Source organism: Manis pentadactyla, chromosome X (genome assembly GCF_030020395.1).
Source record: "Manis pentadactyla isolate mManPen7 chromosome X, mManPen7.hap1, whole genome shotgun sequence".
NCBI classification, from domain to species: Eukaryota; Metazoa; Chordata; class Mammalia; order Pholidota; family Manidae; genus Manis; species Manis pentadactyla.
In genome coordinates, this window is record NC_080038.1 from 4,022,142 (window position 1) to 4,041,136 (window position 18,995).

An 18,995-nucleotide genomic window follows, 5' to 3' on the forward strand; every position below is an offset into this window, starting at 1 on the left:
ATCCTAGCAGGAGCAGTTGGGATACAGGGATGGGGGCAAAAGGCAGACCAGGAAGGAAGGGGGTCGATAGGAAGTGGTTAAATGGAGGTGGCGGTGGTACAAGTTGAGGAGTTTTGTTCTGAAGGTGAGTAGAGAGACATGGTGGTGTCTCAAGGCGGGGAGGTGCAGGTGAACTTTGTACGTGTGGCGTGGGAGACGGTGACGCCTGTTAGTGATGGAACGTACTAAGGAGAAAAAGGGAGAGGTCCTTGATGAAGGGGAATAGATAGAAGATGAGCGGCAGGCTGCGAGAAATGCACAAACGCTGGCTGGGAGAGGGGCAGAGACCTTCTCTCCACTTTAGCAAGAGGGAGGGAAGGGGGCTGGGATAAGCACAGGATGACTTAACGAACTGGTTATGAGAAGCTGGTGGTACCCCCCACTGGATGCACTTCCCTTCCTCCATGTGGACGGGGAGGTGACTGGATGGTTCTGAGAAGGGTCCGGGGAACTGTGGTATTTGAGCAGAAGCAAGGAGCAAAACTTTTATCGCAACGTGGTGGCAGGAAGGTGACTTTACTAGCAAACATTTGCTAAGGGCTCTTTTTAAATATTAAAGTTAATTTAATAGAACTTGAAAACTAAGAGTTTTGTAAAAGTTGAGTGTAATAAAAATAACATGTAAACTATTTTATGAATATTTCACATGATTAAGTAAACTGCAGAGGAGATTCTACCACTGGAGGTAGAAAGACAAATGTTATCACTACTAATCATTAAAATATGTTACTGCAGAATCCCCAATCACTTATTAATAGACTTTTCCCTCAAATGATAATGGAATTTGTATTTTCATTTACTTTTAATGTCAAAGGTAAAGCGACTGTCTCTAATGCATTTAGAAACTTGCTTACCAGCACAGTTCTAGGTATAGAACGTTTTTTTGGAATTTTGCATTACAAAGAAAACACCTTGCAACTGTGGTATTTCCATGTTTCTCTCCCAGACTCAACCGTCACTTCTTCCAATCCATTATTCTGTCCAAACAAAACCCAGAGCAGCTGACCCTGGGGTGGTTGACACTGGAGAGCTTTGTTACTTCCTAGGTCCCTTCCCTCCAGAACCTTCCACTTGCTGTTTGCCCAGTCCTTACCATTGCAGCCCTGATTCTTTGTCTAGGTGGCAGCTACCTAACCGTGGTGGAAAAGCCATAAAGGCAGTGTGTTGGTTTCACTAACAATCAAAATAGTCTCAGCTGGCCTGGCAGACTCACATTTTTTCGCACAGCTGTTCTAAACTTAGATGATCTGCGTTTTATTTTGAGATGAAAGCCCAGCACCCTGTTCACTTTACCACACAAAAATGTTTGTTATCACCAATGTCTCCTCTTCCTGAGATCATGCCTCTCTCAAAGCGTTCTGTCTTCCATCCAGTTTGTGATCTGGCCGGTGCCAACTTTCATCAGAAATTTGCCCCCAAATGGGTTCCCTTTGTTCTCTCTTCCTTTCCTCCACACGGGGCCTTCCTTGTTTGCTGGCAAACACACCCAACTCTTCCTTCCCTGTCTCCCTATGTTCACCAACCAAATACAACATCTACCATACATCTAACTTCCAAGTCTGCTGTCCTCTCTCCATCCCTTTAAGATCAAACATCTTAGGAAAAAAAGTCTGTCTATAAAATCATGGCAATACTGTCTGTATCCTCTGCCATGTATTACCCTCCTAGAACGATCTCTTACTCCCTTCACCGTGGAAACCACCCTCTAAGCAGCATTTCTCAAAACTCAATGGATCACTTGGGACAGTGGTTAAAATGCAGATTCTGTCTGTTAGGTGGGGGATGAAGCCTGAGGCCCTGCACTTCTCACAAGTTGCCAAGGGACGCTCCGTTAAAGCAAGACCCCAAAGGATTATCGCTCAAAAACTTAATTTTTTGGCAAGCTGTCATTTGAAAGCTAAAGACTGGTCTCTTGTCTACATACTTTTATGGGCTTCCCCTCTGGTTCCTGAGTCTATCCCTCCACAAAACCCAACTCTGACAGTCCATCGATGGCTTTTCCAGCCCCATCTTACTGGCCTTCCCTGCTGAATGCCACACAGTTGGCTACTCATATGATGAAACTCTCCAACTTGGGCTTCTTTGGAGCAAGAGATTTTTTAAATAGCTCTACTGTGTGAGTACTGTTTTATTCTTTAGAAAAGCCAGAAATAAAAGTACTTCATTATTTACCTCTTTCCATATTATTTGGGCCTCAGGTCAAAGAGGAGAATGTGGGCTCCTAGCCTGAACTGTCAAGAGTATCCAGCCTCCAAGCCCACAGGAGATCATGGCTGGCACAAGACCCAGTCATACCCAACCAGAATTTTCTCTTGGACTTTTCTATTAGGCCTATTAAGAAAAATCCTCCCTATGCACTTTGTCCATTTATATGGTAAAGCATGAGCTTTGCTTGGAGAGCATCTTACTTCACCATCTGGAAAGACCCTGTTCTAAAGACTGATGCTATCTGATGACTATGTCTGAGCAGCTGTGTCGAGATGTGCCAGATACACCCTAGATTGTATTGCCAAATGAACAAGTCATTCCTTTATTCCTTTATTCTTCTTTGGCTAAATGTAATTCGAACTGGGCTTCTGTCACATGCACTAAAAACTTTTGACAGTTAACTGTCCTAAAAGTGATCTCTTTATTTGACTTCTCTTAAATAAGAAACATCTCTAATGCCTCCTTAGAAAAAATGGAAAAAAGACACTAAGAGAAAATTCACTGAAGATATTAAGGCTAAGGCTACAAAATTACTTCATCTCTCTGGGCTGTCATTGAGCATTTATGCTGCCAGGTGAACTTTAACATCCATTTGTCACATTTTGAAAACAAAAATACTGACAGTGTGATGGAATGTGTGAAATTTGTGATGTGATGTGAGACCAGACACCACCCAGAACCTCATTCCCCATTCTGGAACATTAGATGTCATCGTTGCAGAAGCAGGTAAATGTGCAGAACTTTCACATGTGTCTGGCACAGTTTTTAGAAGTTATGTGACTTTTTGGCTATTGTGGATGCATTGTTTCATGTTTTACATTCTGCTGGTATAAAAGTAGTATCAATTTTCATCTATTACTATAGATTTTTTGCATGGATAGTTTTTAACTTCTCATAACACTTTTCTAGTTGATTATCTTGCATTCTTAGGCACTGACTCATTTTTATCCCTAACTGTTGAGGATTTATGGTGCATTAGGTCATGTGCACAGCGCTTGCACAACTTACAGATGATAACGGTTTTGTTATTTTTTACATTTCCCAGCTTTTATTTATCTTTCTGTATTTTCTAGAGTTTCTAGAACCCTTTTCTTAATAGCAGAGATGTCAGGCATCTTCTCTTATTCCTTATTTAATTGTAATATCTTTCACAGTTTATTATAAGGCACAGGCTTGTCATTTAACCATGAACGATTTTTTTGAATCATTTTCTATTGAAACTTTTTATTCTTAACTGAGTGCCGCTATTTTATTAATCTAACATGCATACTAAAATTTATTTATTTTAATGCATATGACAAGAATTTTCTTCCTTCTTTTAGGCAATTCGCATAGTGGCTTAATTTAGAATTTTATTGTTGCCCTATCAGAATGCAATTATTGAACAATGGACAGACAGACATCACCATCAGGTAGGCAAGCAAGGACAGCTTCTACATATATGTGAAATAGGTAGATACATAGATAAGTGATGGGTGGGTAGATTCATTGACAGATACATAGATAAATATAGATGTAAATGTCGGTACATGCACGCACACATCCATATGCCTGCAAATTTCCTAACTCTATTCACTGAGAGGACCTGGGAGCAGCATTACACCAATAATATTGTCATTTGGGTAGTAAATTTGGTTTATACACACCGTAAATATAAATGCCATTTTCTATTAAAAGAATTACAGCCCTTAGAGACACGACTGATTCCAGAATGGGGGAAGCAAAAGTACAAGATAAGCCTGGAGAATGTTGTTCCAGAAAGCAAAGCACTGGTCAGAGAATGATGAGGAGCCATCAAAGGGCACAGCCGTCCACCAGAACAGGTCCTACTGAGCAAGCTGAGGGCCACTCGCACATCAAAAGAAATGAGGAGCGTAGCAGATACTATTTCCTGGGAAAAAGCAGGAAACCGTGAGTCCGTGTAGATAAAATTGAAAACCTGATGAAGAATGAGATCGTTATATAATGTTGGAAATACTTCCCCATAAGATACTTATTAATGACAAAGGAGGACAGAGTAACATTCTAGGAGAGAAGCCTGGCAGACATCAACGTAACCAAGGTTAAGTGCAGAGTTGAGCAATTACATGGTAATTTCAGCCTAACTAAACTAATAATTACTAGTACTTATTAGTATAAGTACTTATATATAATACATAAGTATACAGTACTATAAGTACTAGTAATTAGTAGTTGCTCTGATTATTTTTTTTTTTAAATCATCTTTTCCTAATCTGCAATCATCGCCTTTTCTCCTGCTTTGAGTTATGTGGATAATTACTTCACCTTTCAATTTTATTTTGCTATAGTATAGATAGAGCTTGAGCGAGAATAACCTCAAAACCCTGAACTTTGCTAATTATTGGTTCCTCAACTATGAAAAGAACAGACTAGATCCGAAAACTTTCTATGATTAACACTTACAAAAAGGGAAGTAATTATATGCGTCTGTTTTAATCATCAGAAAAAATTTAAAAGCAGCATAACCAAACTCTGTCCATTTCAAGTGCCCTTGTCTGTTTAGATTCATAATTAAATGCCCAGAGCCGTTCAACGGCTTCTTTGCAAACTTCTGCTATACACGCGCCACGTCCAATATTGTGAAACTAGAACTAACAGTTTTTTGTTTTGTTTCGTTTTGTGTTTAATCCACCGCTCGCTCCTTTAGAGCATTATTGAACTTAGAAACCAAATCTATGTTCTCTCATTGGCAGTGCAAGCTGCGGGTTACCATAGTTACAATGTAAAGAGTGTTACTGAAAAGAAGAAAGGAAAGACCAGGGAAATTTTAAATGACAATGTAAAGATATTAGGAAATTACCCCAGTAGGGAACTGGGAACTTATCAAGCCGCCAGTCACAGTAATTACCCTGCAAACATATCAGGATCTGGGTCAGAAAGTCTCTTCAGACTTTCCACACACCAGTTCTACAGCGCCTCAAAATGCTGATCCCAATAATAGGGCAGAGCCTGTTGTTGATGCGTGTTTCCCATTAGCACAGATGCATGCGGACACAGCCTTCGCACCCCAGAGCACGCTCTGTGACTTGCCTCTCGTGAGAAGTTGGTACAGTGTCCCCTGGAGCAGACAAACTGCGGGCTGCGTCGCAATGCCACCTGTGTCTCGCGTTAGAAAGCCAGTGCACTGCCGTGTCCATGAACTTACAGTGGTTTTCAAGGCAAGTACCATCTACCAACAAGGTCAAAGACATATAAACTAGGGACAAAATACTTTTTAAAAGTCTAACACAATTAGGCTTGTTTTTGCTCAGAGGAAGCATCAGATAAACAATTTACTAAACTTTCTACAAATAGAATGGTCCCAGAAAGTGGTAAAAGAGGAGAATCCAGTGAATAAGCAGATGCAGGAATGAACTGAGTATCTATCCCCATCATGTCACTCACTAGAACAATGTGAAGATTTAACTGCGTTTGCTAGAGTCAGAAAAACATACACAGTCCAAGAGGTGCGACGACTCTACCTTGACGACTCTACCTTGAGCCTCTGCAGGACTTGGCAGAAAGGAGGCAATTGTCAGTGTTTATGTGCTAAACATTGTGTATTGGGGGCTTTTAAGAACCATAAAATTGATTTAAACAATGGCTTCAAATGGCAGAAAGAGAAATGCAAAGCAGTTAAAGACAAGCAATTAAACTGGTTTGTTTCTAACTGCTTCTTAAGTAATTAAGAGTTCATGCTTGGCAAAGCCCCAAGGAAACGATTTTAAGACAGTGTATATGAATTAGTATAAACTCATATGCGGTCCTCAAAATGATAGGACAACTGCTCAAAAAATGTAAGACCTGGGATCAGTAGAACATGATATAAAAACAATACGTGAATGATTATTGTGGATATGATCCTTATTTACCAGGCTGTTTGGTTGACCTGGTCCCTTGTGTTTAGTAGTGTATTACCTGTTTTGAGTTCCTAGCATAAATAGATAGAGTATGTAAACTAAAGGCTAAGTATTTGTTGAGGTGTGGCCTTGTGGGAGCAAATAAAGAGATGGAGAGACAGAGAGCCCAAGACACAGGAGAAAGAGAGAGACAGAGAGAGATGTACAGAGAACACGAACGGCAGCCTAGGCTTTAGAACAAGGACGCATCAAAATAGCCTGATAACCACCTTAGCTGGAGGGTGGATTTGGAAGGAGTAAGGTGGGAAGGGGAAACTACTGAAGAATAAGGAAAACAGACCTAGTGTCAAAACCTCGTGGGCTCCTGGCCTACCAGTCCACCAGCCTACCAGGCACAGCAGCTGTGAACAGCAAGCCGTTGCTCCTCCACCCCTCCTCAAAGCCTTAGTGGTGCTGCCCGTTGCTCCAGTCCTTCCCCTCCCTGCCTCGGACACTGGGGTTCGGCCCGGAGAAAAGTTCAGCCTGAGAAAGTTGCTCCTTCTGTTCTGGAACTACAGGGCACTGGTGTCTCACGGAAATACTGTTTCGTGTCTAAGATGCTGCCTCCTTCCCTGTAAAGATAGCGTGCAGGCGGCGGCCCTCCATTTCCAGCATTCCATGGTTTACGCAGACAGCCTGCCCTCCTAAATGTTAAATGGACCTTTCAAAGGATGCGATTGTTCTCTGGAAAGGTTTCCTTATCACCTGACTGTGTCCTAATGAAACAGCCGAATTGTAGCAAAATGCTTCTTATTTCCTTGTACCAAGTAATAATTCAAATAATAAAAATAATTATGAATGTTACAGAAACTGGTAATGGGGAATCCTGAATTTTTTTTTAAAAAAACGATTTGATTACAAGTCTCCATCAAAAACTGTGTGATATCTGTTTTGTGTCATCGACGTTTAAGCATTCTGTTCAAACCAATTTTCTTTAAGTAAAAACTCAATGGTGTCATCAAACCCATGTTGATACAGTGATTCCATTTTCCTCTTGCTTGGTGGGAAGAGGGCTTGGCTAAACCTCACCAAGTTTGCCACGGACAGCTAGAATAGAAAGACAAATTGAAGCCATAGGATATTAAAGTATAGGTAAATGTGCATTATTTCAAACCTAAGCTTTCATATTATAGATGCAATTAGTGATTTTAAAAAATTAGGAAAAGAATTAACCTTAAAAGGTTAACTCCATGTATAGACTAGTCTTCTACTATTGCCGTTTTGGGCCAGATATTTCTTCGTTGTGGGGTGTCCTGTGTTTTACAAAAGGGTGTTGAGCAGCAAGCCTGGGCTCCCCCCAGATGCCAGAAGGACTTCCTGGATGTGACAAGCAAAACTGTTTCCAGACAGATCCAAATGCCTCCTAGGGATCTCGCCCTGGTTGAGAACTATGAGACTAGATTAAGGGAGTTAGATTGTTATGTAAATTATTCAGTGAGTCCTTAATTTTTCTCCAGTATTTTTGCATACTTAATTATCTCCATCTTTTTACACAATCTATTTAACATTGCACGGAAATCCCACCAAATCTATTGACCAGAAAAAGAAGTGAAGGAACAGAAAACATTTCACAGACAGACAGTTAATAAACTGTGAAGGGATTGCACACACACAGTCTAGACACACCAAGGTCCACATGCATGATACATATTGGAAAGTAGTAAAAACAATACTGAGAAGGTACAATTTATACATAAAATTATCAACACAATCCAAAGTTTTGCAAGCATGTGTAAACTTTCAGGGGACTAGGTTCCCTTGAAGTAGCACTCAATGTATTACTCACCTTTATGTGCTGATTGGTGATGTTAATGTACAGGTGCAGCAGCCCTTTGTCTTGCGGGCAGATGTCTAATCGTCCACTGAAGGGGGAGATAGTCACTGTCCGGCCTACAGGCAGGATGGGAAGGCTGTTGGTGAGGCCTCCATCCATCCACTTCTGTGGAAGGAAACAGCACTCATGGGAAGACGTCAGCAACACACAGCCCATGTGCAGGAAAGGAGAACAGACCCCTCAGTCGGCTTCTCCATCTAATACAATCCATGCCTTGAATATGTTCTCAAATTACTGCTTACGAGGACTAACCCACTTGGAGATTTGTTTTGCTTTCCTTTGAACACATACAATCTACTACATGTTAAGAACTCAATAGAATCAGGAAACCTCTTAACTCGATTATTTAACCTAAGATGTACTTTAGATTTTATGGATGACGGTGCAGGCGTAAGACGTGTGTAATGAGGAGAGGATTTATTATTGAACACAAGTGGAAGCCAAGTTTACTGCTGACAAACAGATCAAACCATGCACAACCATACAACGTTCCATTTTTATTATAAGAACCGGAAACCAGCATTTTCTCTATATACTTAAAAATTAATAGAACAACCAGAAATTCCTCTATTTCCAAAGTGGCTCCTGAGTACCTGAGGTCTAAAGCCATAAAGAATGGGAAGAGCTGCATAAAAAAAGAAACATGACTTATAAGAAATTGTAGGCTTTCAGACTCATGCCCAAAGTGGGGGGATGGATACAGCAGGTGAGAAAAGCTTCTAGAGGCTTCTGCAGAAGTGTATGCTGATAAGTACAAGCAAAGAAACACAGATGAGATTCCTTATGCTGTCAACTTCAAGGCAAGAGTCTCCATCCATCCTTGAACTGATGTACTAACATAATCAACTCTAACAGTAAACAAACATAAAATAATCTCCAAGGTATATTTGCCACTGGAAATATCCTTCAGTTGATGTGCAAAAGGGAACAAACAAAGACATCTGGTAGTGGCTGAGAGCCCCTCACAAAGGACTCGAGTGGAGAAGTTTGCATACTCTATTTCGCTGGAACATTTAAAATGTCATGGAGAAAAAAAACAAAGCTGTTTTGTTCAGCACAAAGGTGGAGCAGGGAAGGAGAAAGAGGTGAGAATAAAACATCCTCATCTCAGTGAAAACATCCATTTTCTCTAAGGTGTCTTTTTTTTTTTAATGTCTTTCTCGTTTTTATTTCTAAAGCTGGTGTCTAAATGATGGGTGCTTCACTGTCTGTCATGGCACTGACCAACTACCAACACCCCTAAACGTAAACATTTATTCTAAAAGTAACTAAATAAAAAGGGACAGTGTTGAAAATTTCTTTTAAGGGAACTTGCATTTGGTGGAGGAGAAAACATAAGTAGATTAGATTTAAATGAAACTCACCTGGATAATTTGCATATTAACATTCTTTTTTAAAGTTCATGTGTTATTATTTTATCCATATCATGTAGACACATATTCATATGTGTTTGGGTATATTTAACACATGTATGTGCATATATGTTTAGGCATATGTATATATAGATCTGTAAACAGTTTAAGAAATGGAGGTTTGTGGTAAGAAGACCCCGAGTATCCAGGTCTGCGCCCTATTGTCCCACAGCTTTCTTTTTTTTCCTGATAGCTACAGGCATGGGTACCAACTTCTAGAATAAGTTAATACCTACAAAAGAAACAAAGACACCGTCCAAAATTACCTTTCATATTCTCAATAGAATATCTCAGCAGTGATGTGGAAATGTGTACAGGATTCATCAAGGGAAATTCAAAATATGTACCATGTGTCATGTAACTTAAGTAAGAGCTTATTTGACTTATTCAACTTAAGGGAAAAGAAGGGCAATCTGGCTCATTGAATTGCAAAATGTTCTAATTTACCATGGGGTTAATGACTGCTGTTTCAGGGAATTGAAAATCCTTTTTCCAAATTTTGTTCGCTCTTGTTAGCTTATTCTGATTGGATAAATGACTGTGGAAAACATACAGCTTATCAAATGACTTGATTAAATTTGCAATGTTACTAGCTCTTCCGAAAGCCATAACCCCCAGCAGCTCAGAGAGTCTAAACTGCAGTGAACCTTACTCCTGATTTATGCTCTCCTGAGCTGTGCCACTCCTGACCACCACACGTTTGCCCAGGCATGCTGATTCCAGCAACATATCTGGAAACAACAGAACAGCAGCAAACATTCCTCGACCTGGAAATGAACAGTGGAAATATTTTATATCTCATGCCTGATAGTTTACCATGCTGTATTTACATACTTCTGTCCATACATTCTCTGGCTGTTTGCTACCTATTCCTGCAAGTCATTCTCACATTTCCACATTGCAGGCAGCCTTCCATACATTGGTAGCTACTGCCATGAGCTTCTATGATTCCAGAATCTTCCTCAACAAAATATAAAAGCTCAAAAACTGCGCTGGTTCACGCCACGACAGCTTCGTCCCGCATGGGTAAGCTTTCAGTGCACAGCAGGGTCATCCAGAGGAAAGTGAAGTGCAAACATGTGCAGGAATCTCCGGCACAGTGTGTTTCACAATCACACTTCCTGCTGGCCCCAGGGTGGCGGTCACTTGTCCTACTATACTTTATTTCCATCTCTGAGCGCATTCCAAAAGTGCTCCACATTCCAGTCGACTGCTTGAGTCCAACCAGTTTTGAAAAAACAACTGTGCAATAGAAAATAAAAACTCACCCCTGCTTGTGGGGTGGGGGTCTGCTGTGACTGCTCCCAAAAGGTTGCAGCCTTGAAACCTGAATGAACGGAGTCACTTTGAAGCGATAACAGAGTACCTGTGACTCCCAGTGGGTGAGGTCGTACATCTGCCAGCACATGTCAAACTTTGCCTTCCACACTGACGTGTTATGGGCACATGTGAAAACATGACCCAAGGTTTAGGAATCCAAGCAACTCTTATTATATAACAGAAGGGGGAAACTTGACAGGGAGGCAGTGTCTACTGAAATGGTCTATTTATTCTCTCTGCAACTAGTTGTAGAGCATACAATGCGCGCCTGATGGGTGTTGGATGCTGGGATCCTTCCCCGTAACAAGCCCATGCAGGGCTGCGTTTCCTTTGGGTGCATTTTGCTCAAAAACCAAGTGAATAAAAAAAATACTTTGTTAGAAGAATGAATGAGATGTTGACATCTGTAATTATTATAAATACCATGGCACAGGGCCTAAGGGTTTATAAAACAGTTTCTCACATACCACTTAATATAATCTTTACTAGAGCGCCATTGGGTAGGAAGGTCATGCTAGTAAATTCAGTTTCCTCATTTTACAGAAAAGGAAATTCAGGCTTGCAGGGTTCCTTTCTCTGGGTCAGTGGTTGGAAAACTACAGCGCTTTTTGTAAATAAAGTTTTACTGGCACACAACCATGCCCTTTTGCTTATATACTGTCTAGAGCTGCTTATCCACTAAAAAAGCAATGTTGAATGATTGTGTCGATGGAGACTGTATGTTGCACAATGCCAGAAATATGTGCTGCCTCATGCTTTATAGAAAATAATTTTCGGACCCCTGCTGTAGAGTATGCCTCAAAAATGGGTGCAGCTATCTTCTCACCGCAATTCACTGTTCTTTTTCACCCCCTGTAAATTACAGTATGTGTCATGGAGGCAGGGCGGCCTCAGAATGGCTTTCTGCAAGGTGAGGAACAAGAGCCCAGAGGAAGTAAAGGTGGTTTTAAAAATTACTTTGTTTTTGCAAACGTATCTTCTTTGCCTTCACGACAAAGAGAACACACAGTCTTACCAACAGAACAGTCTTGGTTAGTGATTCTTAAAATAGGGGAGAGGGAGAGAGAGAGAGACCAGGAGATATGCACCCCCTAGGGTACAGGTCACAATCTCCCATTTGGGAGAATTTGGAAGAAATACAGGAGGAGAGAAGAGACAGGTGAGATTTTTCAATGAAAGGGAGACAGGTTAAAATATATACAATTTTTAAGCAAAGGTTGAGGATCCCTGCGGTACTGACTTCTGCTAAATAATAACTTGTACATGGCTGCCTTAAGTTCTGAAAGTTACCCAGTGATTCTTGTATATCCAATTTTGGAGAAAATGCTGGAGTTACTGAGCAGTTAACATTCTTTTAAATGCTATATAGAAAACATTCCCTGGAAAACTAATATGTTTTTTTAAAAGTCAAATAGACAATGCAAAAATGTTTAGATAGTTGCTGAAAAAGAAGATCTTCCATTCTGCAAATTGAGAACCAGGTTTCCATTAAACCAAATCTAGCTGGTTGCCAGGCCAACTACCACTGTTTGCTGTGTTGGGGATTGAGCCACATATCCATGTAGAATGTGTAAAACATGAAGAAATAGAACCCTGAGGACTATAGTAGTCATTTTATACAAATGCATAGTAATAGAGTAATCCACAATTCTTTTTCCCAGATATGTCAATAACAAAAGGAATAATAACCATGCAAAAGGCTCAATGGACTAGAATAACTCAATGATATGTTTTCTCTATATAATACAGTCAAAATATTACTTGAATTCTAACTTAGACAAAAAGAAAAGAAACCCACAGGTTTTCTTGTGATCTGTGTATATCAATTCCAGAGATTATCTTATTCTGTCTGTTATTTTGATACTTCAGTCACTTGTCAATGTTAATGCTAATCTCTCAAAAAGTGAGTTATTAAGAATTCCTCTTGAAAATCCTCATTCTTATTCGAAATGATGACGAGAACCTATGAAAATGTGCTCTGAGAGTATGCATATTCCCGTAGCTTATTTGATCACTAGAAAGAGGCCATGTGTATTAAAGGAAGATTCACTAGAAAAAATATTTGACTGAAGTTCAGGTTATTTCCATTCATTCATTTATTCAACTGTTAATGAGTATTTACTATAAATAGGGGGCTAAATATGGTCTTAGAGGCTGCAGCCAGCAAGAGCTAATGAAATCTTTTAAAATTAGGAAAAGGAAGCAGTTTTCAAAGACATCTTAGCACTTCAAACAACTGGTACACAGTTTAGGAAGGAACCATACTGTTTACTATTTGTTGTAATCATCAGCCTTATGAAAGTGTGATACTTCTAAGTCACTAATAAAAGATTTCTTTAAATAAAAATATTAGGTTCACAAAGAAATATTTTAAAAATCCAGTATGTTCAATACCTACCTAGGTAGTACCAGATGTGGAATCCAGGAAGTTCGTGTGTTTAATAAAAACCACAGGAGCAGAGGGTGGGCTTAGCTCATCTTGGCCAGAGCCGCAGGCTCTCTGCTGCCAGGGCTCCGCTGTGCGAACGGAAGTGGTGCCGAGTCTTCTCAGCCCCGCCCGCTGCCACAAACTCTGTCCCTTCAGGGAAATGACTGAAGCCATCAATCAAATCAAGACCTGAGCTCCCTAAAGACATTAAAATCTAGTACAGGAGAGGTGTCTTCAGCACGGTGGAAATTTTTATGTCGTCCAAACCATACGCAAAGCTCAGACCCACAGCAAAACGATGTTTAAAGCAAAAGTTCGCGTTTCCCTAGAGATGGGAAGATGCTCGAGAATACCTTGGCCTCGAAACCCTCTTAAACTGTGGGAGGACATCAGGCTGGTACTCAGCGATCAACATTGAAGGACGTCGGCACATCGGCCTTCTGTGGCTGGATACATCAAGCAAGAAACAAAGCTATTTGTGGGGAAAAAAATTACATGAACTGATTTGGAGCCGCCAGAACAACTGTAACATCAGCTCCTTCAGAGGAAAGGTATTAATACAGAAATTACTGGTACAGGTCAGTTATGAGGACCTACCTGCCCCTTGTATTCCACTGGCTTCAGTCCTGCATAAATGGGCAGGAAGCTGCTCGCCAGGAGAACCTAGAAGGAGAAAATGAAGACACAGCTCAGGATATAGGCACCGACACTTATCCAACAGATCAGACATGGTATTCTGGTGAAATTTTAAATTAAAAATTTTTTTTTAATTTTAAATTAAAAAATACTGTAAAACCTTAAATAAGTTCCCTGTATTTCAAGTGCACAACGGGACACACTTAAAGAGAAGACAGTGTTTTAATCCCTGGGAAGACCCTAAAGAGCTAAGTGCAATTCAGTGTTCTCTGATTCAGTCAACTTTGCCTGAGTAAAACTGGCATGTGAAATTGGGCAGCCAAGTCATTACAAAACTAGGTCCATATGCGTCGAAGTTCTTGAGTGTGTACGAGTTGCAAATAAACTATTCACAATGTTCTGTCGTATACTGTGAAGATCATCTTACAGTTGCACTCTCATTTTGCACAGGAACAAACCCCTCGGGTCATTACAGGGGGGCAGAGGCTGCAGCTCAGGGATGTTCTCATGTATGTCACCAGGATGTCGCTGAGGGACAAACACATCTTATGTGCTGGTGGCATGGGACGGATGATAATGAGACAGTGGCAGGTGTGGACAGCAGTTATGGTTTAGTTTCCATTAAAAAAGTTGAAAAGATGGCCGTTTAACATATTACCATTTCCTCCAACACAAGTTGGGTTCTGGGAGCTTTTCTGACATGTATACAATTTATTTTGCAGTGTAGGTTCTGAATCACTATTGTTTCATTTGGAAAGACACAGCAGTAGATACTGAATATTTAAGCTATAATCTTTCAACCGATAAGCAAATACTGTGTGGCTGTTTGTCATCCAAGATTTCATGAGATTTTGTTTTGGTATATATTAATCAGATGGATTATGGCCCCCAAACTGATTTGTGAATCATCAGTTTAGAACTATTGGGAACTCATGAGAACTCAGAGGGCATTTTCTCCAAAGAAACAATTTTACAGGTTTGATTGCTAAGGTTGGCTCTCAGAGGCAGATTCATTCTGAACCGCAGCTGAGTGACAGGCCAGTGGCCGGGGTAACGTGAATCTTAGGGACAGACCCTGCCTGGGTAGCACGCCGGCACTGCGGGCACCCACTGATGTTGGCCTCCTGTGCCTGGGGCTCTGCACAGGCTTCCTCTCTCATGCAGTGGCTCCTCCTAGAACACACCCAGGCCCTCCCCACCGAAAGGGACAGGGTCTACGGCTCCTTGTGAGGTCAGCCAGTGCTCCATAGCTACCCAGTGGTGCATCCCCTTCTCCATGGTAGGAACAGCCCTGCTGCTCTGCCTCCACTCTCAACAGTGGGATCAGTGAGGGGCTGGCGGCACACGCCCCACAGAGGGCAGAGGGCCAGGTTGTAACGGCTCCCACAGCCACAAACTCCTGCCACGTGGCCCAGAAGCATCTGGGGCATCAGGTTTGGGCAATAGCATGTTCAGTGGTGTAACAGCCCAACACAAGGACTTAGGCAGGGAAGAAGGAAGTATGTGACATGTGTTACACAGCCGTGCTGTGCCAGGTTGGTGTTAGTGCAGAACAAGCTATGTGATCTGTGCCTCTGGAAGAAAATGAAAATGCAGGCATGAGGAAGCGCAAGATGTGGACAGTGCAGCGTTAACCCAAGGCACAATGACAACCTTGCACAAGATTTTCCAACCTTCTACGAAGAAGGGTCAAGGCAGATACTCCTGTACTTAGGCATCCGTCTCCAAATCTCGGCTTCCAACAGGCAGCTGTGATAGAGCGGCACTACATTAACCACACTTTTCTTCCACCACGAGGTGGAGCAGGAATGAGGATCATCGCAGGCGTTTTGTGGGAGGTCAGGGGGGAGACAGGATAGAAACTGAGCATATTGGGTCCCGACGTTACCAGCCCACTGGTAGCGTTGACGACATCTAGTGGTTTTCAGAGAGGGGCTGTTTACACTTGTGGACACTGCATGCACCGTTACTCGGTTTGACCCTGTCATCAACTGGTTACTCCTTTAAAAAACCAACTACAGACCCTAGATAACGTTTTGCAAGCACACAGCAGCTACTTAATGAAGTTACTTGGCAAAATGCAACATTGCCCGGCAGTAGTACATGGAACACTTTGCGGATAGCGCACGCATTGTGAAAGCACAGTTCTCAGATCCTTCTGACTGGATGGAGGACGCTCTATAAATACAATGATCTGTTTCACTATGCTGCATTGGAGGTATGTGCTCTGCAAAAAAAAAAAAAAAATCACAACCCTTAGAACCAGAATTATGTGGGTTTTCCCACCGTGGCAAAGTGTCATGTGAAGTTCACAAGTTAATGCCTGGAACTCTTTGGAGGTGTTTGGATGAAAAATGCTATCCAATTACTTCCCTACAGATAATAGCAGCAAGAATCCTTCTAAATGATAGGAAGAGTGCAGTGAAGTACAAAATGCCCATCACTCCTCCCCATCAATGTATTTGCTCTGTCACACCTTAGTGGGAAAATTAGCTTTTGAGAGTTGAGAATTGAGTGGCTTTTCTTACACATAGTCAGCGTGCATTTTATTGCAAGCAAAAAGGGATTTTTTCTAAAGAAGGAGCTAAAGATGGACATTCTAAGGCCACTTGATAAAGTATGATGCTTGAACATGTGCTTTTACTGTGTCTCACCTCAGTTTTCCCAGTGAAATTCTTCTCACCAGGAAATCCCAGTCCATCTAGAGAAGGGGTTCTCACCCGGGGGGTGGGTCTTAGCTCCCCGGAGACATTTAGCAATGTCTGGAGACAGTTTCATGTGTCACAACTATGGTGGCAGGGAGGGGGTCCTGGGTACTACTGGCGTCTAGTGGGAAGGGACCAGGAATGTTTTTAAATAACCTACAGTGGCCAGGACGGCTCCCACCCCACAGAAGTGTGGGCCCCAAATATCACTAGCACAGGGCTGGGAGCAGGGATGCAGGAGTCAGGCACCTGTGTGCAGACCCCCCACCCCCCAAGTTGGCCTAGTACTTTAAGCACTATATATAGTTAAACCATTGGTCTGGGTTTTGTTTCATTCTTACTGAATATACAATGATAAAAATAAAAGTTAGTGACTTCCTATAGCAACTGTATAAAACATTGCCAAGGGCATATTCAATACACGTTCTGACCAGCTCTTTTCATTTTATATTTTATAGAAAAGGAGTGTTTAGAAAATTATGTAGCTTGCCTTCCTTGGAGAATAAAGTCTCAACAAGTTTCATTTATGCCTTAAGTTTACTGTAGAGTTTAATGAGAATCTGGCTGTTTATTCAGCACCTGCTGGTGGAGTTGAAATTCAAAGACAGATTCAAATTTATCTTCACCCGTCTTCCCAAGATAATGACCAATCTTAAATTCAGGCTTTATTTCACCTTCACAAGGCTAAATGTGAGAAGATCTTGCTGGAAGAGCGTTCTCTCTGTGCAAGGAAATGTAGGGCATCGTAGCGGAGGAGGCAGGGTGGTTCTCCCCGAGAGGATCATGGTTCTGCACGAAAGCCTTCCTGAGTACCTCTATCACAGAGTATGCACGCGGGTCCAAAGATTGCCTCCGACCACATATGTGCATCAGTTTTAAGCATGAAGAACCCAGTGATTTGGACTACTTCAGGCAGGTGGCCAAGCACCACCACTCTGTGGCATGGCTAATTTTAAAATCATTTCGCTGTCTCAGTGTGCTCACTACTGGGGAGGAGGGGAACGGCCGGCATAAACACATTCTGGACGAATCAACACCCCAAGACTTCACGTCTGTCTTAGAACACCTGTCTTATGAAAAATGGAAACAAACCCAAGGGCCTTAGTGTGCTCAGGCTGCTGTTACAAAGTACCATGAACTGGGTGGTTTAGAAACAACAGACACCGATCTCTTACAGTTCTGAGGGCTGGGGGGACATGCAAGATCAAGGGGCCAGCATCTGGGCATCTGGTGAGGTCCTGTTTCCTGGTTCACAGACAGCTTGGCGTGCAGGCAGCCTTTGCCCGGGGGGACCATGGCGGCCCCACTCCCAAGGCCCTGTTGGATGTCGCCCGGTGGGGGGATCTGTGCAGCAGCCCTGTGCTGGACCCTGGGTCCCTGACGGGTTCCACTGTGTGGGATCACAGCGCTGGCTTCTGTGTAGGTGGCTAACTAGTCTCCTTGTCAGACATCCCTTGGCCACACCCGTCCCGTCTGTCTTGAAGAGGCTCTCACCCTTTTCAACAAGAAGAGGTGAAGAATGTACCAGATAGTGTAAGTTCTGCTATGCTTTTAAGTCATTTCTCTCTGTGTGCATTTTACATAAACAGTCAAGAGGAACTAGGCTGTTCCCCCCATGATTTGCTTGGAAACTGCCTCATCAAATGGTTCATTTCATTGCTCGCAAGTCCACCTCCCGGGAAACACTAGTACACAGACGCAGTTCAGCCGAGTTCTTTGTCACCCACTAACAAGGATGGCCTTCCCACTGTTCCAATAACACGTCCTCGTTTCCCTCTCAGGTCTCCTCTGCATGGCCTTTGACAGCCAGACTGGTACCGCCGTTCTGCTCATAACCCCCTAGGTATTTGCTAAGACAGTGGAGGCTCCCTCTCCAGCTCTTCTCTCCTTTCTGGGTCCTCATAGATCTTCCTTTAAAGGTCCATTCACGGCAGTGTGGGCTCCTGCACTGTGCACCTCCAAACCCTTCTGGCCTCTGCTCGTTACACCCAGTTCCTAAGCCACTTCCATGTGTTTGTTACAGAAGCCCCCACTCCTTGGTACCAATTTCCTATCTTAGTCCATTTGGGCGGCCTTACCAAAACACCAAATACTAGGTGGCTTATAAACAATACAAATAATTGCTTTTCTCCCAGTTCTGGAGGCTGGGAAGTCTAAGATCAAGGTGCTGGCATATTCAGTGCCGGCAGAGAACCCCCTTCCCACTGTCCTCACATACTGGGAGGGCTGAGTTACCTCTCTGTGGTCTCTTTTATAAAGGCACTGGTCTCATTCAGGAGGGCCCCACCGTCATGACCTCATCCCACAGATCCCACATCACTTAACACCACCCCATAGGAGATTAGGAATTGAACATACGGATTTGGGGGCTATGCAAACACCCAGAACATAGCGTGGAGTTAAATCACTTGGACATAAGATTCAGAATACTATGGAAACCCATCCTAAATAAAAGGAATCTCAGAAAATAGAGAGGTTCTCAGAAAATAAGCAGAAAAATCTGAGAAAGAGAGG

At 42.2% G+C, this 18,995-nt stretch overlaps 1 protein-coding gene across 6 annotated transcripts in view; it reads right to left on the reverse strand.

Moving 5' to 3' along the window:
- Positions 1-289: 289 nt before the first annotated feature.
- PNPLA4 (patatin like phospholipase domain containing 4) overlaps positions 290-18,995 on the reverse strand; it is a 29,258-nt gene continuing 10,552 nt past the window's right edge. For 3 of the 6 annotated variants that reach the window (XM_057495916.1, XM_057495917.1, XM_036932597.2), the window contains 3 exons: positions 13,738-13,803; positions 7,933-8,085; positions 290-7,193 (listed from right to left, as the gene is read on the reverse strand). In XM_057495916.1, coding sequence (XP_057351899.1) covers positions 7,053-7,193; positions 7,933-8,085; positions 13,738-13,803 — 360 coding nt within the window. In that variant the 3' untranslated portion in view covers positions 290-7,052. The remainder of the gene's footprint in view (positions 7,194-7,932; positions 8,086-13,737; positions 13,804-18,995) is intronic. The other 3 variants (XM_036932593.2, XM_036932592.2, XM_036932591.2) reach the window with 2 other exon arrangements.